Source organism: Silurus aristotelis (genome assembly GCF_946808225.1).
Source record: "Silurus aristotelis genome assembly, chromosome: 21".
NCBI classification, from domain to species: domain Eukaryota; kingdom Metazoa; phylum Chordata; class Actinopteri; order Siluriformes; family Siluridae; genus Silurus; species Silurus aristotelis.
In genome coordinates this window covers 4070512-4093228 of record NC_139594.1, presented here as the reverse complement: position 1 = coordinate 4093228, position 22717 = coordinate 4070512, and the positions used below count along the sequence as shown (strand labels likewise).

The 22717-nt window shown below is 35.3% G+C and overlaps 2 protein-coding genes and 1 long non-coding RNA gene across 3 annotated transcripts in view; 1 reads left to right on the top strand and 2 right to left on the bottom strand.

Moving 5' to 3' along the window:
* Nucleotides 1-10832, bottom strand: part of lmx1al (LIM homeobox transcription factor 1, alpha-like) — a 39538-nt gene extending 28706 nt beyond the window's left edge. The window contains exons 1-2 of the mRNA XM_083524545.1: nucleotides 10354-10832; nucleotides 4531-4616 (exon numbers count right to left, since the gene is read on the bottom strand). Coding sequence (XP_083380671.1) covers nucleotides 4531-4616; nucleotides 10354-10397 — 130 coding nt within the window. The 5' untranslated portion in view covers nucleotides 10398-10832. The remainder of the gene's footprint in view (nucleotides 1-4530; nucleotides 4617-10353) is intronic.
* A 2666-nt stretch (nucleotides 10833-13498) lies between these two features.
* Nucleotides 13499-15913, top strand: LOC310717011. Its single transcript, XR_014530718.1, has 2 exons — nucleotides 13499-14547; nucleotides 14603-15913. It is a non-coding gene; the product is annotated as an uncharacterized lncRNA (long non-coding RNA).
* The window catches only part of gmip (GEM interacting protein), a 31512-nt gene continuing 23713 nt past the window's right edge, over nucleotides 14919-22717 (bottom strand). The window contains exons 12-20 of the mRNA XM_083524421.1: nucleotides 22168-22250; nucleotides 21986-22048; nucleotides 20620-20700; nucleotides 20166-20326; nucleotides 19692-19868; nucleotides 18781-18918; nucleotides 18472-18674; nucleotides 17033-17327; nucleotides 14919-16224 (exon numbers count right to left, since the gene is read on the bottom strand). Coding sequence (XP_083380547.1) covers nucleotides 16213-16224; nucleotides 17033-17327; nucleotides 18472-18674; nucleotides 18781-18918; nucleotides 19692-19868; nucleotides 20166-20326; nucleotides 20620-20700; nucleotides 21986-22048; nucleotides 22168-22250 — 1213 coding nt within the window. The 3' untranslated portion in view covers nucleotides 14919-16212. The remainder of the gene's footprint in view (nucleotides 16225-17032; nucleotides 17328-18471; nucleotides 18675-18780; nucleotides 18919-19691; nucleotides 19869-20165; nucleotides 20327-20619; nucleotides 20701-21985; nucleotides 22049-22167; nucleotides 22251-22717) is intronic.

Below are 22717 nucleotides of genomic sequence, written 5' to 3'. Positions count from 1 at the left end.
CTGTATATAGTCAATATTTGACTTGATTTGACTACTTGACTCTACAATTATCACACCATAATGAACAGCTAAAACATATATTTAGACTGCGAGACTTCAGGGAATCTGACCAACTAACCAACAAGAGCTGCTGTCATAGAGTCCGGGGATAAAACCTAATTATAAAAAATGATAGAGAGATCAATTTTAGACTAAAATCTCTGGATTTGTTGAAAGAACGAATAAACATGTCCCAGGAAACCCTCAACAGCTTTACACCTATCCCATGTATGGTGTAGACAGAAGGGCACAATCTGGACACTTTTGATTTAGGCCTTATACAATCACAATCAGATTTTTGCAGTTTATTTAATTCATTTTTTTTAATAAAATGATATTTATTGATCTAAATGAGGTTAATTAAATGTGTATAATGCGTATAATAAATTCCATTCATTCGATTTTATTTCTATATTTTCACAAAGAACATATATTAAATATGAAAGTATATTATAGTTCGCTTATATTAAAAATGATGTATTTTTTACCCCAATAATGAAGCCTGGGGCAATTGTGGAAAGAAACAACTTCCAAAGATGGTATGAGGAAGAAACCTTGAGAGGAACCAGACCCAAAACACACATCTCAGTTGCTTTGGAGCGTTTCTCAGATCAGAAATGAAATTCTCAAAATGACTTGTTCAACTTCCACATCATTTAATCATTTGTGCTCATCATAAGAACATTTCTCGTTGCTTTGATCAAATTGCGAATGCTTTGGTACATTCGTTTAATGGATTGTGTACGAGTGTCTACTGTTTCCTACATTATCAGTTGTTTATGTTCATGTTGATCAAAATATATTATACTGGTTTCACCTGAATAGTTTTAACCCCCAAAACATTTCCGCATCAGTTCACTGTATAAGTCAGCGAATGCAACATGATTAAACTAGATGTCATCATCTATCGTCTAAAATTTCTATTCACCTTTTTTTTTGTTAATGTGTTGAATTGATGAATTGTGCAGATGTATCTTGAATGTCACTATGAAGGCGAGTGAACGGCATCAACCAATAATCAACTAGTTCTCTAAAACAGGTCAAAGGTGAATCTCGTGAAACTTCAATTGGAGAGTGAATACAGACAAAACACAGAATTATACATTCTAAAAATGGATGAACAACTAAGAAACAAGCGAGCACTTGTACAGTACAGTAAAAGTGTGAATCCTGTCTGGTCTCATGCAATCAATATAAATCAAATATCCAACTAATAAATGAATTTCTGCTGCTAAAATTCATAGATGCCAAACAGAAGAAATTAAAAATTTAATTATTGTGACCCAAACCATAGTTTATATCAAGAAATCTTGAAACTGTGCATCATACTGACAACATGAAAAAACATTTTGATGATCATGTTTGTGAACAATGACAAAGTGAATTATCTGATGGTAATGAGATGTTCATTGACACAAATAGCGTATTTTTTTCGGACTATAAGCCGCTACTTTTTTCCCACGTTTTGAACCCTGCGGCTTTTTCCTGGGTTTTTCCCGGTTTCACAAACTTGCAAAAAACTGAACCCCATAACATTAGACCAATGAAATTTCCGAACGGAAACGAAAAAAACGCACTTCTGTGTTTTGAGCTGCACGGCATCGGGAGAAAAAGCTTCCATCGGGTGATTTTTAAACGCACGACGATGCCAAAAGATAAACTCCTGAGAGAAATAGTTGTGAAAGGAAGGAGGAAGACAGTGAACAATGACTTTCTTGGTCGGCTACTGTTTAGATACAAGCCGTTGTAACGTGTTGAGTCTGGGTGAAGGGAGAGCTCGCTAACTCCAGTTACAACAGAAATCATATAAGCACAGACAGGTTTCCAAAACTCGTGCTTTTTTATTTTTCTTGGCAACAGCGTTACGGGTTAGTCAAAGAAACTTAGAAATGAGCATCAGAAAATAATAAGGACATATTCCTCGGTCTCCACACAGGCAGTAATACCAGAAAATGCAGTGGCATGCTATTCCAAAAATACCGCTCTGCTCTTAAAGGAAGCGCAACATATTTCACCCGTTACACCGTGTGTAACGTGTCTTTCGTTAAAGCCTGTGTAAAGTACATTAGTGTAGACCTGCGGCTTATAGACAAGTGCGGCTTATTTATGTTAAAAATAAAAATATTAGTAAAATTCAGTGGGTACGGCTTATATATGGGTGCGCTTTATAGTCCGGAAATTACGGTACTTACTTTTGAGAGATAAACTAAGGATTTTGAGAAAAGTTCAGGCTTTTGCAAGAAATCCAGTGTATTATTTTGTTTGTACACATTGTTTTAAAAAATTTACTGACTGGATTGCAAATATTAAAGATGATTCCAGAAACGCTCCAAAGCAGCTGAGAAAAAAACGGTGACACTGAGGGTGTAATTCTAAATCAAATAAACTTTACAAACCGGAAAGTGAAAAATATCATGAGAACCGGAGTGTGTGATTATGAGTAATGTACTTTCTACAGTCTTCTACAGTCAGATGGAGTCGTGGAACCAGGAGTTTCTGAGCAACTCATAAATGAGCTCAACATCTGAGATCATTATAGAACACAACTCGTCCACGCCATTAGGTGTAGAGTCTAATAAATAGGCATAAGTTTGCATTTAGAGCAATTTCAGGACGAATAAAATCTCTGTGGCTCCAGACAGATGATACTTTAGACATAAAATAAATCTATAGTAAATGTCGAGAGTGTATTTTACAGTATTTCAGTACAGACTTGCTGTAAAAGTATGCACACCTCTGCTTTAAGGGTTCTTCAGTTCACACTTTGGCCCCTAAAGCTTCTATAAATAAAAAACATATTTCTTTATTAGAAGTTCCAAACCCTGAATTATCCAATAAACCTCTTTTTTTTCAAACTCCCGGAGCTTAGGTTGATCAGTTAGACGAATCGCTCGGCTATCACAGCAGGCCACCTTTCATCTAAACGCAGCAGCACCGAGCACCGACACGACTCAAATCACCAGAGCTTTACTGAAATAAATGTGCTTATTCGATTTACTATAACGCGAGGGGGAAGCGCATGTATACCTCGGCTAATATGTCACTTACGCACGCTGCGATAATCGCTTTAGCGTTCGTCACCGTTTACGGTAATTATCACAGCGGTAGATTAAAAAAAAAAAACGTCCATTGTGTTCCAAGGTTTATTTTCAGCTCAGAAATGTTTACATTCGGAAAAAGCAAGGCAGCGTTTTTTGTGTAAGTGACGGTAGAGATGCTGGGGACAAATTCACCGTGGGATTCATGGGATTGAAAGTTGTTCTGGTTGTGAAAACCTACGTTATGTCAAACTTACAGATCCTCGCTAACAAAACCCAGTGATACAATTCAGCTTTATAGTTGAGGCCCTTATCCTTTTTCCAGGGCGACTTACAATTATCTCCTTTATACATCTGAGCAGTTGAGGGTTGAGGCAGCTCGGTGGTGCTGGGATTTAAACTCAAGACCTTCCCATCAAAAGTCCAACATCTCAACCACTACCACTTTTATGGAAAATAATAGATCCACAGATGCTTTCAGTTCTGTAGATCAATAATTCATGTATTACTCTCACCAATCAAATAACGGAATATAACATATATATGAATGAATTTTGAGTATTAGGAAGCTGTTGGCTTAGTGGATAAAGCATTGGATTTTGGATCTGAAGGTCTTAAGTTCAAATCCTTGCCAAACCAAGCTGGGCCCCTGAGTAAGACCCTTAACCCTATAGGTGCTGGGTTGTATGAATGAGATAATCTAAACTGAGTAGCAAAGACTTATCTAATCTGATAGAACTGGACTTTTGGAGTTCTTCCTCTGAAAAAATGGGCACTAACTTTTTAACACAAGACCCCTTTTCTTTTTCATCTTCAAGACTTTTTACCAGATAATTAGAATTTTAAGCATATACAAGTAAGAACACCTGTTTAGATAGAGGATAGGCTGAGGATATGGACTTTTATATGAGGTTCTTCCCCAAACTGTTACTACAAAGTTGGAGGCCCACAATAATAAAGTAGGACTTTGGATACAGTAGAATCAAAATTTCCCCAAACTTGTTTCAGCATGACAAAGCCCCATGTTCACAAAGCCAGCTCCATGAAGGTGTGCTTTACATGGCTTGGAGTGGAAGATCTTAAGTGGCCTGCTAAAAAGCTCTGAGCTCCACCTTATATGGGGATTAATGTGAACTCTGACTACACTTCAGGCCTCCCCGCCTCACCTACATCAGTACCTGACTTTACTAACACCCTGGTAGCACATATCTCAACAAGAACACTACAAAATCTAGTGTACTAAAAGAATAGAAGGTGTATGTTTTAGGAAACCATCCCGAGACAAAAAAGAGGAACATGATCATTTCACATGCAGGTACATACAATCTTACCATTGTACCTTTGAAAAACTTAAGAGGAAGCAATATGCAATATACAACGAAATGCTTTTAGTTCATTCAGAATCTGTGTGTCCTTCTGGTTCCTAATCATCTTTTATTTTTTGTTTTCTTACCAAAAGGCGTGGAAGACGGAGCCTGCTGCAGACATGACTGGTTTTCCTCTGTTTTCATACTGTTCGGGCCTCCTTCTGAGTGCTGACTGGAAGGAAAAAAAACCACACACACACACACACACACACACACACACACACACACACACACACACACACACACACACACACACACACACAATAATTTAATAAATATTCACACAACTCTGCAAATATGAGCTGGAAATTCTTTTCCGGCCAAACAGCACGTAGAAGTAAGTGTGTGTGTGTGTGTGTGTGTGTGTGTGTGTGTGTGTGTGTGTGTGTGTGTGTGTGTGTGTGTGTGTGTGTGTGTAGGAGCGATATAACATGCACAACATATTATTCATATGAAAAAGATCAGACAGTTACTTGTAAAAAATAAAATAAAGTTGAAAAAAATAAATCCTAATGTCAAAAATACACACATGCAGTAAATGATGAAAAAATACAGATGTTAAAATGCAAAAAACATCAAGTGAGAAAACTCTAAAAACGCAAATGCAATAAAAGTATTTATGGGGGAATTCACATGTAAAATAATAGAATAATGTCTGCACGGTGTGTATAGTGTGTGTGTGTGTGTGTGGGGGGGGGGGTCTCATTATTATTTAAAAAATACACAAATGCACTATATGTGAGTAAATAACCTGTGTAAATAAATGTAAAAAAATGTTTTGGTGTGTGTGTGTGTGTGTGTGTGTGTGTGTGTGTGTGTGTGTGTGTGTGTGTGTGTGTGTGTGTGCGTGCGTACACCTACAGAATACACACATACAGAATATACAGACGTATATTTGTGAAAGCAAATAGTCATAAAGGTTTAATTAGATCCATTTGTTGAGATTAACTGATTAACAACAAGCAGTCAAATATTATATCATTTTAGATTCTTTTAATATTTTATGCTCTCTGTGAACATCAGCTGTTGGATTTATTAAGACAAACACACACCTCCTTGTTTTCTGTATAAAGCATGCACTGAACAGTGTGCCAGAATGAGGCACTGTTATAGGTTAATTGTACTACATAAATATACGGGCTCTGTCCCAAATTACACAACAGAATGTCCTAAAAAATAAATCAGGAAGGAGTATTATTAAGGAGTAGTAATAGTATTAATGAAGTTTTAATAAATAGAAGTTCAGCACCCCTGTAGCACAGATGGTTAAGGGCCTTGTTTAAGGGCCCATCTGTGGTAGCTTGGAAATACTGGGGCTGGAACGCCCCAAGGTCTGATCAGTAACCCGGAGCATTAACCACTGAGCTACCACCTTCCTGTGATTAATAATTATTAATTATTAATAGTATGAATAAGGAGTATTAAAAGTGTGATAAGAGTATGAATAAGGAGTATTAAAAGTGTGATAAGAGTATGAATAAGGAGTATTAAAAGTGTGATAAGAGTATGAATAAGGAGTATTAATAGTGTGATTAGAGTATGAATAAGGAGTATTAATAGTGTTATTAGAGTATGAATAAGGAGTATTAATAGTGTGATTAGAGTATGAATAAGGAGTATTAATAGTGTGATTAGAGTATGAATAAGGAGTATTAATAGTGTGATTAGAGTATGAATAAGGAGTATTAATAGTGTGATTAGAGTATTAATAAGGAGTATTAATAGTGTGATTAGAGTATGAATAAGGAGTATTAATAGTGTGATTAGAGTATGAATAAGGAGTATTAATAGTGTGATTAGAGTATGAATAAGGAGTATTAATAGTGTGATTAGAGTATGAATAAGGAGTATTAATAGTGTGATTAGAGTATGAATAAGGAGTATTAATAGTGTGATTAGAGTATGAATAAGGAGTATTAATAGTGTGATTAGAGTATGAATAAGGAGTATTAATAGTGTGATTAGAGTATGAATAAGGAGTATTAATAGTGTGATTAGAGTATGAATAAGGAGTATTAATAGTGTGATTAGAGTATGAATAAGGAGTATTAATAGTGTGATTAGAGTATGAATAAGGAGTATTAATAGTGTGATTAGAGTATGAATAAGGAGTATTAATAGTGTGATTAGAGTATGAATAAGGAGTATTAATAGTGTGATTAGAGTATGAATAAGGAGTATTAATAGTGTGATTAGAGTATGAATAAGGAATATTAATAGTGTGATTAGAGTATGAATAAGGAGTATTAATAGTGTGATTAGAGTATGAATAAGGAGTATTAATAGTGTGATTAGAGTATGAATAAGGAGTATTAATAGTGTGATTAGAGTATGAATAAGGAGTATTAATAGTGTGATTAGAGTATGAATAAGGAGTATTAATAGTGTGATTAGAGTATGAATAAGGAGTATTAATAGTGTGATTAGAGTATGAATAAGGAGTATTAATAGTGTGATTAGAGTATGAATAAGGAGTATTAATAGTATTGATAAAGAGTATCATTAAAAAGTATAAATAAAGAGTACTAATAGTTTGGTAGTTTCAATAAAGAGCATTATTAAAATCTATCAATAAAAAGTATCAATATAAAGTATTTATAAAGACTATTAATAAAAAAGTGTCAATAAAGAAAAGATCAATCATAGGGTTAATAGACTATGAATCAACATATTGTTATATATTTCTATACGTTTTACACCACGATTAAGAGCAAAAACAGAGAAAATAACCTCTATTCTTCTAAATTCTACCATCCATCCATCCATCCATCCATCCATCCATCCATCCATCCATCCATCCATCCATTTGAAATGATTTTTGAAATTGTAACAACAACAATAATAATAATAATAATAATAATAATAATAATAATAATAATAATAATAATATTATTATATGGTCTTCAATAACGCTTAGATTTTTTTTTTACTGGAACTTAATTTTATGCGTTTTAATAACCAATAGATAGATAGATAGATAGATAGATAGATAGATAGATAGATAGATAGATAGATAGATAGATAGATAGAATAAATGAATAATAATAATAATAATAGTATGTAAACCCTCCTACATTTATTTATTTATGTATTTATGTATGTATGTATATATTTATTTTATTAATTATGAGATTTTAAAGAAGTCTCATATCTTTGTCACTGTTTGCAGGAGAAACCTGTACCCGCACCAGCTCGCGCGCGGAACCGCACTGCGGACGTTCCGATTTTTCTGTGAATTCATCAAGTCTTTTATAACTTTAGAACATTGATCAACTCAGTGGAGACATTTCGATCATGTAGCTTATAGAATATTGTTAAACACGTACCGACTTCCATAAACAAACAAACAAGTAAACAAACAAACTAAGCTTAATTTTATTATTATTCGCGTTTGAATTACTTTGCAGCAAAAAAAAAAAAAAATTCAGCTTCTGTGTTTTTAGTAAGTTAATTTGCGAATAGATAAATCTTTAGATTTAAATAAAAAAACAAAAACAAACCTTTTTGTTTTAGATTTCTTACTTTTTCATATTAACGGCTCGCGATCAAAGGAGTGAGTCAGAATTTATTTTATTTTATTTTATTTTTGTGATAAATGGAGTCAGAGATGGTTCTAAGCAAACTTTTTTAAGGTATTAAATACACTTAAGCAACTATAATAATAATAATAATAATAATAATAATAATAATAATAACAATATAATAACCAAAACACTACTAAATTTTTTTTGAATAATTAGTTTGTTTAATTTGAATAATTAGAGTTTCGGTTCCAATGAAATGAACGCAATTTAGTATTTGATGTAAAATTCGATTTGATTGCTTTTGACAGAATCTGGTTTATTAATGAGATCCGGTGTCAGTGTGAAAGCTGCTCTTATTGCCCACAGGCTTATTAAACCCGAATTGCGTTTTTATTCTGTATCATTAGAAAACACATGAAGATAATTAAATAATAATAATAAAATAAAAAATAATTTAGTTCAGATTTTTTTTTCTTTCGGCTTCGCTTCAAATGTGACGCGGTTAATAATTACTTCATAACAAATAAAACATTTGATAGAATTCGGGTTATATTTGTACGAGGTTTTGTTTCAGGTTTATATGCGGATTATTATTATTTCAAGGCAAAAAATTATTTTGGGAAAAAAAAAGAAACCTATTAATGTCACTCAGACAAAGTGGTTCAGGATTGAAGCTGCTTCGGAAACCGCATCGTGCAGCACTAAATACAGCAATGTGTCATAATTAGTATCAGTGAGGGTCGTGGTTTTGACGTGTATACGGTTAGTGTTTGGGATGCAGATCAGATTTCTAGCTTAATTCTTTAAAAAAAAGGAAGAAAAAAAAAGATCGGATATAGAGAGCATTTGCATTAATGCAGGAATGTGTCTGAGAATTGGATCCCAATAATCCGATCATCATCATCATCATCATCATCATCATCTAGTCAACAGAATGCATAAAGCATAATAGTTTTTTTTAAAACAAACCAAAAATTACGCGCGGATGAATTATGAATTAATATTCACATACAAAAATCGATCTACTGTAAACTAGATGCGGGATTAGATTAAAACTGTGTGTGTGAGATGTTCACCCTACAACATAGGATTTAAAAGCTTTAAAATAAAAGCCATGCTCTAAAACAAATCATTTAATTAATAAATGAATAAACAATAAATACCTACATAAATAACTTCGCCAATTAAATCATGAAAACTTGATCATTTTAATAATAAATAAAATAAATAATAAAAATAAAATAAAATAAATAAATAAATAAATAAATAACCCCTGTAGTTTCTAATGGGACGTTTCTTGCAGAGGTGATGAGCATCTAAAGAGCCCCGGAGGAACAATTCCTGCCCCTGTGGTGGTAAACGTGAAATAAACGTTGTCCATCAGTGATTAGTTGAGAAGCTCAAAAATGATGGAATTGTAATGAATGGACAGATAAAGACGTGGTTCCTTTCAGTCTTTTTTTTCCACAAGGTTTCTGTTTCAACTTATAGCGATTAATATATAATAATAAAACATTTATATTTGTGATCTATTTAATTCTGTAAAGCTGCTTTGGGACCAAGTCTATTGTTAAAAGTGTTTTACCAATAAAATAAAATAGAATAGAATAGAATTTAAATTAATCTAAGCTAAGGATTGAACACTGTCAGACTCATGTATATTAATTATTATTATTATTATTATTATTATTATTATTATTATTATTATTATTATTATTATTTTACATTTATGCACATAAGTAAAAGTTAAGGTACCTCTAAAATATCACTTAGGGTACAATGATTTCTAAACATGACCAAATAATAATTATATATATAAACGTATTGTTATTTATTATTATTATTATTATTATTATTATTATTATTATTATTATTATTATTATTATTATTATTATTATTATTATTATTATTCACCACATATTATTAATATTCATATTTTTGTTCTGAATAAATGTTCCTGTGTTCAGAAGGAAAGTGATCTTCCATCTCCTGCTCTTGAATTGAATTTGGTTGTATTTCTTTTTGTATATATATTTTTTTTATGTAATAATTTTTTTTAACTCTAGTGTAAGTTTTTTCCCCACTTTTATTTATGAGATTCTTGTGAGATTAAAACATAATATTTGGAAGGGTTGAGAACTTTTTATTGCCTTTATTTTTTCCCCAGAATGTGTTTGTTTTTCAACTCGAGTTTGATGATGATCAGGTTTGTGTTTCAGGAGCGATGATGTTTCTCCATTAGCTGTGAAAAGCAGGGACACTTTTCTGTAGGTGTGTGTTTGTCGAACAGTGCAGATGTGCTTTCAGAGAGTCGTGCAGGTGTGTGTGTGTGTGTGTGTGTGTGTGTGTGTGTGTGTGTGTGTGTGTGTGTGTGTGTGTACTTACCTGACGGTGAAACACACTCCTCCCGAACCTTCTGTAGGTAACATCAAAGACACCGGTGATCACGTGCGCTCGTGATGATGATGATGATGATGGTGAGGCTGAGGATGAATAGAAGCAGCGATGTGTGTTTTACACACACACACACACACACACACACACACACACACACACACACACACACACACACACACACACACACACACACACACTCCCAGGTTGAACACGGAAACCAAAAACCGTTGAAGTTGGAAAGAAGAGAAAAAGAGAGAATCCCGGAGCTGCGCGCGTGCTGTGTGTCCGGGTGGAGAACCGCAACACACAATAGAGGGACAGAGAGTTAGAGATGTGATCATCTCTCTCTCTCTCTCTCTCTCTCTCTCTCTCTCTCTCTCTCTCTCTCTCTCTCTCTCTCTCTCTCTCTCTCTCTCTCTCTCTCTCTCTCCTTTACTCCTTACTCCTCCCACCACCCTCTCTGTCTTTCATGGCTCTCCATTTCGTTATTTCTTTCCCTTATCCCTATTCTCTCTCTCTCTCTCTCTCTCTCTCTCTCTCTCTCTCTCTCTCTCTCTCTCTCTCTCTCTCTCTCGTTGGTCTATCTCATCAACAGAGAGTCTTCTGCCTCCTTTACATTTCTCTTTCCTTCCTTTCTCAGTTGTTCAACCCCTCTCTCTATCTCTTCCATGTCTCTTCCTTTTTTAATTTCTCTTCCTCATCCCTCTCTCTCTCTCGTTCCCTTTCTCTCTCTTTTTAATCTATCATTTATTTTTTGCTCTCATTCTTTTTTTTATCAATTCCTCTCTTTTTCTGACATTTTGACTTCTGATTCCTTTCCATCTCTCTCTCTCTCTCTCTCTCTCTCTCTCTCTCTCTCTCTCTCTCTCTCTCTCTCTCTCTCTCTCTCTCTCTCTCACTCTTTTTTCCCCCCATCTCTCTCTATTATGCGTCTTTTTCCTTTCTCAGTGTTTCACCCTTCTCTCTCTTTCTCTCTGTCTCTTTTATTATTATATCATTATATGTCTCTCCCTTTCTTTATTTCTCTCCCTCGTCCCCTGTTCCCCCCCCCCCTCTTGTTTCCTTTCACTCACTCTATAATCTGTCTTGTTGGTCTATCTTTCTTTATTCTATGTCTTTCAATCACTACCTCCTCTTTGTCATTCTCTCTTCTCCCTGCTTTTCATTTCTCTTTCCATTTCTCTCATCTCTCCATCATGTCTTCTATGTCTTTTCCATTCTCAATTTTTTATTCTCCCCCCTTACTCTCTCTCTCTCCGTCTTTCTTTTTCTCTCTTGTCTATCTTCTCTCTTCACTGTCATTTCATCTTTCATCCTCTCCCCCCATTCTCTCCATTTCTCTCATTTTTCACATCTCTCTGGTGGATCTCGTGGGACGACCTGCTTCACATATTTCATATCGTCTTCATATGAACTGAGTGAAAAGCGCAGACCTCTGAGGAAGAGCAGCTTCCAGACCCCCAACTTCAAATCAATACATCTGTTCACTTCTCATTACACCCTCACCCTCTCACACCTATTGGTTTTGGACCTTTGTTCTTTCAGATATTTATTTAGACTCACTTACACACACACACACACACACACACACACACACACACACACACACACACACACACACACACACACACACACACACACACACACACACACACACACACACACACACACATACAGTAGGACAGTGCTGAGCAGAGTTTCTGTTTGCATTATTTGGTGGTGTTGGCATTTGGTGAAGATGTGGAACAGAGATGCTCTTATGTCCAGAAGATAAACCCTGCTCATTTCCTGCTCAGATCTGGCTTTAGATTCTGTCTAAAAAAACATTTCTGGATTTAGCTTTCCCTCAAAATTACATCATTCTTTTCCAAATAATATTTCTAAAATATTCTCTTTCAATGTAATTGAGTCATAATGTGAAATTGTACCATGACATGATTAATTGATTAATTGGTCGATTGACTAATCGATTGATTGGTTGATTAATTGATTCATTAATTAGACAGAGAGCTTGTTATTCACTCACATGTGACATTATTTATGTATTTATTTTTATATATATCTAATCCTACAACTAGTTTTCAATAATCGGGTTTGAAACTTTTTCCGTGAACAAACAAAGATCTACAAGATCTCAATTTATAACAACGTTCAGGAGATAATCACTGTACATGGACAAGTATTGGGACACATGTCTTTTCCAGTCATGTGTAGATCTTCCCCAAACTGTTACCACAAAGTTTAAGGGAACACAATTGTACAGGATTCGATACTGGTCGCATGACCTTTTTTCTTTACTTAAACTAGGAAACCTAAACCTTCCGTAGGTTGGAGTGAAAGATCTCCTGCTTTAGAACTCCAACACTATTGAACACCTTTGGATGAATGTAAATGCTGACTGCACCCCCAGGCACCTCACCTCACCTACACCAGTGCCTGACTTTACTAAACCCCTTGTGGCTGAATGAAAAGCTCCACAAATTCCCTCAGACTGAAGAAGCTGCTCAGACAACCAGATAGAAGTCCAGTTGTCAAACCTTAACTTCCAGATGAGCACACCTTGATGACTGAGGATCTTCACAGACACATTCCTATCTCGATCATTTCCATTTTTTATTTTTTTTTCACTGTCTTTCATTTCCCTTTCTTTAATTTTTTTTCAGTAATCACAAATATTTCCTGCATTTTTGTCATTTTTTGATTCTTTATGATGATTTCAGATCCACGCTGCACTTCATCATGTGCTGAAATACTCACTTATGAGGATCTTCTCTCATTCAGCACAGGACTGTGGAGCAGCATGACACACATCTGCCACCTAGTGGGAGATTTGGGGATTTCTCTCGGTACTTTGCTTTCTGTGTCTGCCTGTCTGTCTGTCTGTCCGTCCGTCCGTCCATCTATCTATCTATCTATCTATCTATCTATCTATCTATCTATCTATCTATCTATCTATCTATCTATCTATCTATCTATCTATCTATCGATCTACAAGAATAGACATTTCTTTTAATATTTGTGTATTTGTGTATAGATTTATTATATACTTAAATAAAATTACTAAATAAAGTTTTCTTTCATAGATTTTGTTCCTGTTTTTTTTTAAATTAAAATACTTTCAGTACGTTTTAATTTAAAGCTTAATATGCTTTAAAATGTCAGATTAAATCAGTTTATGCTCAAGGTATTATTATTCATATTATTATGATCAAATAAATAAATGGATTTGTGTAGTCCCTGTATCAGATATATGATATACATGTATATTTTTTTTATTATTATTTTATGAACTATACTTTACAGGGGCTACTGGGGCTACTGGGACAGTTTGAATGTTATACTTCAGAAACTGTAAATGAATCATAAAAAGAGCAAAACAAAACCACATTATGTGGACAAAAGTTTCTGACATTTTCAGCCATGTGTGATTACTCCCCAAATATTAACCTCAACATTGGAGGCACACATTTGTGTAGGACGTCTTTGGATGCGGTGGAATAAAAATTTTCCTTCACTTGACGGAAATGTCGATGCCCTTGTGCACAAATCCAGCTCCATGAAGATCTGCTTTACATGGTTTAGAGTGAAAGGTCTCATATTATCAATCTCCAACCCTACTGAACATCTTTGGGATGAATGTTTCTCACTGACTGCACTCCAGGTCTCCTCACCTCACCTACATTAATACCTGACTTTACTAACACCCTTGTGACTAACCGTTTACTTACACAAATCTCCACAAAATCTAGTGGAACAGAAGGATGGAGCTCGTTATAACAGCAAATGGAGACTAAATGTGAAAAAGGATGATTAGTAAGTACACACCCATCTTATGGTCTACAAACATTTGTCCACATTGTGTTTTAGTTCAATCTAAAGGAGGCCTATGTAATAATAACTTGTTAATGTCCACATTGTGGTATATAAAATGAAGATACACTGTATTGCCTAAAGTATTGGGTCACCTGGTCATCCATACAGTATGTAATTTTGAACGCGTTCTACATTTAGTCCCAATGTGCTCTTCTAATTCCCTCCACTCTTCTGGGAAGATGTTCCACTAGATTTTGGAGTGTGATTATGGATATTTGTGTTCATCAGCCACAAGGGTGTTATGAAAGGCAGGTACTGATGTAGGTGAGGAGACCTGGGGTGCAGTCAGCGTTCACATTCATCCCAAAGGTGTTCAGTAGGGATGAGATCAGAGCTCTATAGCAGGAGATCTTCCTCTCCAAAGCATGTAATCCAGATCTTCAAGAAGCTCACTTTGTGCACAGGGGCATCACCATGCTGGAGCAGGTTTTGGGTTTCCAAGTTCATGTGAATGCAAAATTTTATTACAGCGCCATCTAAAGACGTCCTGTACAATCGAGTGCCTCCAGTTTTGTGGTAACAGTTTGGGAAAGAACCTCATATAACAGAAAAGGGAAGGTGTCCCAATACTTTTGGAAATATAGGGCATGTTTTTTTTCCCATTGTTACTTGCAGTTAACTAGGTAATTTTTCTTTTTTTTTTTGCAGTTTTATTATAATGAAGCATTCGACCAAGTGTATGCTAACAGTGTTAGCGCTTTAATCTTAACAAGTGATATTCATGATATTTTTTTCAATCCTAGTTCACACCTCTGGAGTAAGCAGCTTTATCCTGAACAGGGTTGTGATCAATCTGGAATCTATATCGAGAGATACTTCATAGATAAATCTACGCATTCACACACGTTCACACTTATGGGGCGAATTAGCTTTTAAAAATCCATTAGCATGTGCTTTGACAGTGGGAGGAAACTGAAGCTCTCAGAGGAAACCCACACAAACCCACCCACACAAACCCACACCCACGAACAAGAGGAAAATGGGAAACTTGACTCAAAAAAGAACAACTCGAATGTCGAACTATCTGGATTCTATCTATAATTTCCTAGAAATTCAATCATATTTTGTTTTGTATAAAAAAAATATATTTAGCTTCCACTGGGAATTTTTTTTTTTTTTTTGACAGCCTGAAAAAAAAAAAAATCAGACATACAGACAACCATTTATACAATTATGCATTAAAATATGCTAAATTCTTCTCCAAATTATGTCCTGCCTTATACAGTATTTGTAGATGAATGTGTGTGTGTGTGTGTGTGTGTGTGTGTGTGTGTGTGTGTGTGTGTGTGTGTGTGTGCGTGTGTGTGAGTCAGTACTGAACTGTATCTCGGCAAAAGTTTTATCAAGAAGCAATACTGCTAGAATAATCTCAGCGCAGGGTTTTATATGAGACGAAAATGAAGAAGCACAGTCGTTTAAAACAGTCAAGCCATATACTGTGTTAAAACTGATACTCATCCACAGATGCATCTTAAATCATGTTTATCAGTTAAATGTACGTTTTTGAGTTAATCAGTACTTCAGTGTTTCCTTGTAGAAATATTTCTGAAGCTTTGAAACCCTTCATCCTCAAAAGAACTCTTGAAGAACCGTTAAAGGAACCCGTATTGTCTAAGAATGCACAGAACCAGCTTTCTGCTGCTTGGATTTGTTCCTTTTTCCATGAACTTCTTCGGCTTTGAAAAAAAAAGACAGTCCTGTGTCCCTAGATTTATTGGGTCACTTCCTGTGGACTGTACCACTCATAAACCAGGTGGCCTGTACAATTTTTTCCATCATTTTCTGGCCTAATGGCGTTGTTTGATTCAGGATGCACAGAGCTGAGGGGTGTGGTGGTATTTGTATATCTGTAGTCTCTTGTGCTACAGATGTCATTCGCATGATCTCCCAGAATTCCCCCACGATTTGTAGTTTCTGAGTTCACTACCTGGGTTGCTCCCTCAGAGTGAGCCCACGCAGCATCTGGTTCAGGTCTCACAGCCACGACTGACACCACGAGAGAGAAACAGAGAAAAAGAAGTTACAGATGTGGATGAAGGAATATTTACAGCTTCTGAGGTGCTCAGTTTGGGAGAAATAAATATCTTTCATTTTCTTTTAATCTCTGAAAGAGTGAAGATCTAAAGATCTAAAACCATTACAGGACTAGGAGAAGGGTAACTACGAAACATTACTACAATTATTAATAAAAAAAAAAAAAACATTAGTTGTTTTTAGGAACTTTCAGTTTGGAAAATTAATCATAAAAAGAAACACACTTATACATAATAAAGTATATTTATATCATACATGATTTTATATATATATATACACACACACACCATTAACCCATTTCCATCTACCAACTATTTAATGAAAATAATTAATGCAATTACTAATGTAAATTATTTGTTTTATAAAATAGTTTTAATGAGTATTTAATTGCATCTATTTATTAAATTTTTAAATGCCAAAATCAATTAATGGAATTAATATTTTAAATTGTTTATTCATTACACTTATATTAAATTTTCATTATTATTATTACACAATTGTATAATTCATATGGTTTGGAAATATATTTTGTTACACAAACATGAATGAAAAAAGGTGCATTTGTTTGCTTCGGTTAATCAAAGTAGATGATCATAAATAATTATAATAAAATGGTTGTTTTTTTTGTTTTTTTATGTGCCTGTTTTAGGAAAATTCCAAAAAAATTGATATAATACATATGCCCTGATCCGAGCCCCAGTAGAGCACATGAACATTGTACTGAAGTCTAGGTAGAGCTCTAGCCTGTACCATTCCCCACCTCGAGAGACCGCGGCCGTTCTCTGGTCAAGGCTCTGTACTCCTCATCTGCATCAGGCTCCGCCCCCGGAGGTGGGTTGGTGGGTACAGGTGGAGGAGATGTGCACATACTCGGAGCAGGACCAAAGATTTGCTCCATGTGTGAGATCATGAACTCCACCAGCAGGGCCTGGTAGCTGCTTTCCAAAAGGGCGATCATGGACACGTCTCCCGACACAAGGGGGCGCAGGAGAGTAGGGCCGAACACGATGCCCAGGTTTCCAGGAGACATCTTGTTCTCTTCACACTCAGATATCCTGAGAAAGAAGGAGGTGGAGGGTACAGGAGCTTAGATTTGGTGGTGCGGTTTACTTAAAACTTAAACTCCCACACATTTATAGATGAGAGAAATGTATACTGTTATTTTTAGAAATATGAATAGTATTATTGATAGCTTATACTAGCAATATTATTTAAAGGAAAGACTGGAGTCAATAATCACACCAAGGCCATTTATCACACCAAAGGCTCCCGTCTGGCTTTGCTCCAACATACAACATGTCAGTGTTAAAACTGGGAAGGTTTTTAAGCAGGATTTTACCCAGCACTTACAACATTACCTTAATCAGTGAGGAAAAATTCTATTACGGATGATAAGATTCACAGTTTTTGGCATCAAATCAAATCAAAGTGATGCATCGATTTAAAAAAGTGTGCATCAGATATAATATTACATATTTGCATCAGTAAATACTGATTTTTTTATATATAATTATTAGCAGATTCCCTATATGTTTATTATTTAGAAAGTGACCAATAATTTGTGACCAATATTTTATATGCGTTTGATTGTACCTTGCTAAACTGTTTCTCGAGTGTATTTTCTCAGCACCGCTGCTGCTACGTGAATGTAACGTATCGCAAAACTACGGAGACCGAGGCGTGTCCTGAGATTCACATAGAATACAGATTAACATGGCAGAGGTAGAGCTGCATCTTCCTGGACACAGAACGTTTATTTATTTTTTATTTAATGTTTTTCTTTTCTTTTTTTTTGCACTATAAAGGCCTGTGTGTGAAAGGGCCATGTGTTAGAAGTCAAAAGACACTTAAGTAAATTGATGATTTGCTGTCTGTCTGAACCAAAGAAATGAAAGTGACTGTATAGTGATCTGTACCATATAAAATTTCCAAGCATTTTTTCCTTATCTGCCTCAATTATGGAGAAACGGTACTGTACTGCATAAGGCTCAAATTACAATAAAGCCACTTGACTTGACATGTATCAAAAGCATCAAAACTGTTAAGACTTTAAAAAATGTCAATCTGGCAACCCCAGTCATTTGTTTTAAAGGTGTCAGGAAACATTTACATAAAAAAATGAAGCATACAGTCAGTTATTCATTACAATTTAATAATGAACTATTAATACGCAGCTTGTGAGTGTGTTAAGTGTGTTACCTGAACAGGTGGACCATCATGTGATGCAGAGTGCTGTAATTACACGGTGGAAGTCGGCCGAGAACATGCTTCACATTGCTCACTATGCTTTCCACTATCTCAGCCATCTCAGACGAATTCTCTTTCTCGCTGAGCCGCTGAATGTCTTTTCCCAGGTTGATGAAATCGGTGTAGAGGTCAAAGGTCAGTAATGGCTCCGGAAGCTTTAAAAGAGAGTGAGAGGATAAGCACGGGTGCTACACATCACTATTCATTCTTGTGATAAAGTGAAAAGTTTTGATTGATTATTAAAAAACATGCAAAACGTACGTCTTTGAAAAAGAGCTTGAGAACAGAAGTGATGTCGTGGGGCGAGAGGTCTGAAAGGTCCACCTGGTCTTTTTGGGTCTCAAAAGCATGACACAGCTTCATGACTCTGGGTTTGGACCCACTAACACGATAAACACCCTGATAGAGAGAAAGATAGAGAGAAAGAAATGAAGGATAAAGGACATTATAAGACATCCCCCCAAACCATCCTAGAGTCAGTTTATAAGACCAGTGGTATTGTACAATAAACCATAAAAGACCAGGCTGAAGCAATGCAACAAGATTTGTTTTTCCTACTAGTCAAAAGTTTATTAAAGCCTTTTTAAGAGCGATTTTAGTTTTCATTCCTCCTGTTCCTCCTCCTGCTCATCCTCCAACCAGTGTCCAATCTTGATCAAATTTAGTTTTCTTGTGTTTTCTTTCTAGAGCAACAATTGCAACAAGGCTGTGTATATGCTGCTTACAGAGTTTGAGTGCTTGGCCCCCTAAATTGCTATTATTACTATTTTTTATTTATTTGGGGTTGTTTTGTTTACCATACATATACCTATGCTAACAGAGTAACCAGATAACCAAAAATCTGTCATTTAAATTTTTTGTAACCCAGGTTCGGTGAACAAGTCTGGATGCTTGGCCCACTAAATTGCTGAATGCATTATTATTATTATTATTATTATTATTATTATTATTATTATTATTATTATTATTATTATTATTAATTATTATTACTATTATTATTTTTATTATTATCATTATTATTATTATTATTTATCCTCTTCATCATATTTTGGTTGGTCATACATATACCTGTGGTAACAGAAGAACCAGACAACCCTTTGATGTGCTCATGGTGTTGGTAGCATTTTTCTCTTTTCTCAGTAGGGAGATCTGAGTGTGAGTAAAGCATGTACCTGTACGGTGAGCGCTCGGCTCTCGATCTCTTCAGTACAGCGCTGCACAATAAAGGGAACTTCCTCCGGCTGCTCTCTGGGCAACATGGAGAACTCTATACCGAAGAGCACCCCCCTCCTGCGCTCACACTCGGTCTGGCACAGATCCAAGCACTTCCTGTGCACCATGAAGCCACACTGTGAGAGAAAGAGAAAGAAAAAGAGAGAGAGAGAGAGAGGGAGAGAGAGAGAGAGAGAGAGAGAGAGAGAGAGAGATTGATTGATATTAAGTATCTGGGTTACTGATCAGAATGTCGGGGGTTTAAGCCCTGGTATCGCCAATGTCTCACTCAACTTTTAAGGAACAAACATATAGGTACTAAACTTATCCAACTTTATAACCCTTTATCTCTGTAAAGCTGCTCTGGGACAATGTCCATTGTTAAAGAAGCTCTACAAATAAGACAGGACTGTATTGTTGTCACTTGTTCTCACCTCCTCACACTCGATGCCGTTGACCAGGATGAAGTTGTCACACAGTTTGCACTTCTGCATTTTGCTCTTTGTTTTCTTGAGGCGGTGAGTCAGAGCAGCCCGGGATGTAGTGCGCACTTTCGAGTACGTACCGTTACTGTCATTCAGAGGGTCACTACTCTCTGTGTGGGGGACAAAGAGGGAATAAGTGCATTAATATGTTTATATGTGTATGTGGGTACACTCACATATACACATATACACACCTGTACATGCACACACATTCATATACTGTATATCTATCTATCTATCTATCTATCTATCTATCTATCTATCTATCTATCTATCTATCTATCTATCTATCTATCTATCTATCTATCTATCTATCTATCTATCTATCTATATGAATATGTGTGCATGTACAGGTGTGTAGATGTGAGTGTATATATGTGTGTGTTTGTGTGTGTTCTCTTACCAGTTTCAGGGCAGAATTCTTTCTCGTCCAGGTCATCAGAGGACACAGTCCCAGTAGATGGAGCTTTTGGCAGCTTATGGGCTTCAGGACAAAAGTCAATCAGAACGTAAAAAATAAATTCATAAAAATAAAATGCATAAATATATAATATAAGAAAGTATTTTATTATTTTCAACAAATCATATACGACTCCAAATAGGCTTGAAAGCTCGAATTGGTTTAAATCAGTTTTAAAATGTTAAAACAAAAAAAAACTTTACAAAGATAATTCATAATAATATGTAAAAGAGTGTAATAATACATATAATAAAAAATAATAATAATATAATTAGAATAAACTTGTGTATCACTGGAATTAAACATGTACATTTACAGTAGAGTATATATATTAGGGGTGTAACGGTAAACGTATTTATACCGGAATTTTCCGGTACAGGGCATTCGGTTAAGCGCACATGTGTACCGAATTCAATCCTTACGTGTGGCACATAGTTATAATTTTAGTTCCCTCAGGAACGTATTTAGTGGTGGACCACTAGTTTGTTTCGTTTCCGCCTCACTCTTTGAATGCATTTTTATTATTCATATTTTTACTATTATTAAACTTGAAAACATACACATCAATGCCGGGGTGTGAAAAAAAGAAACTAGAGCTAGCGCAGTGTCACTGTGGCTACTCACTCAGTACCGCAAATAAGATTCGTTTTGCTAAAGAGTCCCTAGCGCTAGTGTTAGCCGCTAACCACTTCCTGGCTAGTTACACACACACACACACACACACACACACACACACACACACACACACACACACACACACACACACACACCTATACACACTTACATTCACATCGTATTAACCAAATAGGGTCAAACAAATGTAAACTATTTAAATTAGTTTTTTCATCTATTTAACTTTATATAATCAATTTAAAATGTAACAATTTAATTGATCACTCATTTTAATCAATATAATAAAAAAGTGTATTGTATTAATACATTTTTTTTCTACCCAGCAGGCATTTTAATCCAAACTGTTTAAAAAATGTAAACTGTGCAAATGCTTAATAATAATGAATTGCGCTAATAAAAAACATCAAGCAATTTTATGTTTTGCATTTCTTTCCCCAAACTGTACCAAAATTTAACCGAGACTTAAAAACCAAGTATCAAACTGTAAATTTTGTGTACGGTTACACCCCTATATATATATATATATATATATATATATATATATATATATATATATATATATATATATATATATATATATATATATATATATATATATATACACACACACACTATTGACTTCCTCTGTTTAGGATGATGTATATAAGTAGTAACCTGCATGTGATAAATGACTTACCTGGACTAGAGAGAGACTCCAGGCTTCCTCCAATGCTGTCACTGTCACTGTGTCCAATGCGTCCTGAACAAATCAAAACATTTTACACAAAACACTCAATTTACACTAATCAACAACAAATGAAGATATTATAAAGTACTGTTATTATATCATTAAAGTGCTAGTAAGCAGCCTGGACATACTCCCATCACTGTAGCGCTTCATTTCCTCGGGTAAAGGAGACGAGTCCTGCAGCGGTGACAGGGCGTTACTCACTTTGCGGTTTCTGTAAATTAAAAAAAAAAAAAATGAGCGTCAGATCTAGATCAGTTCCTGTAGTAAATCTGTTTTGTAAATTCTGTTGTTCTTATCATCATGGGTATAGCTCATTGTCATGCTTTTATTAATAAATTCATTTATGTATTCTCAAAGCTGATTGGTTAAGTATGATGTTCTGGCTGTAAAATTTACTTTGGGTTTATATTAATGTATTTTTATGGTAACTCATACACAGGGACTTCCAAACTGCCACTATTGGGCCCTTCAGCACGTCCCTTGTGGCCCAGTGTTTCTCCTTGTGCACTGTACCATGGCTAATTCTATTCTCTGACCCCAGCATATGTGGGAAATATGCAGAAAAGATTTTCACTGTGCTTCAGTGTGTATGTGACGAATAAAGCAGCAATAAATGTATGTAAGCATGTATGGAAGGAGTCTCCAGTGTCAAAAGATAATCAGACCACTTAGAATATC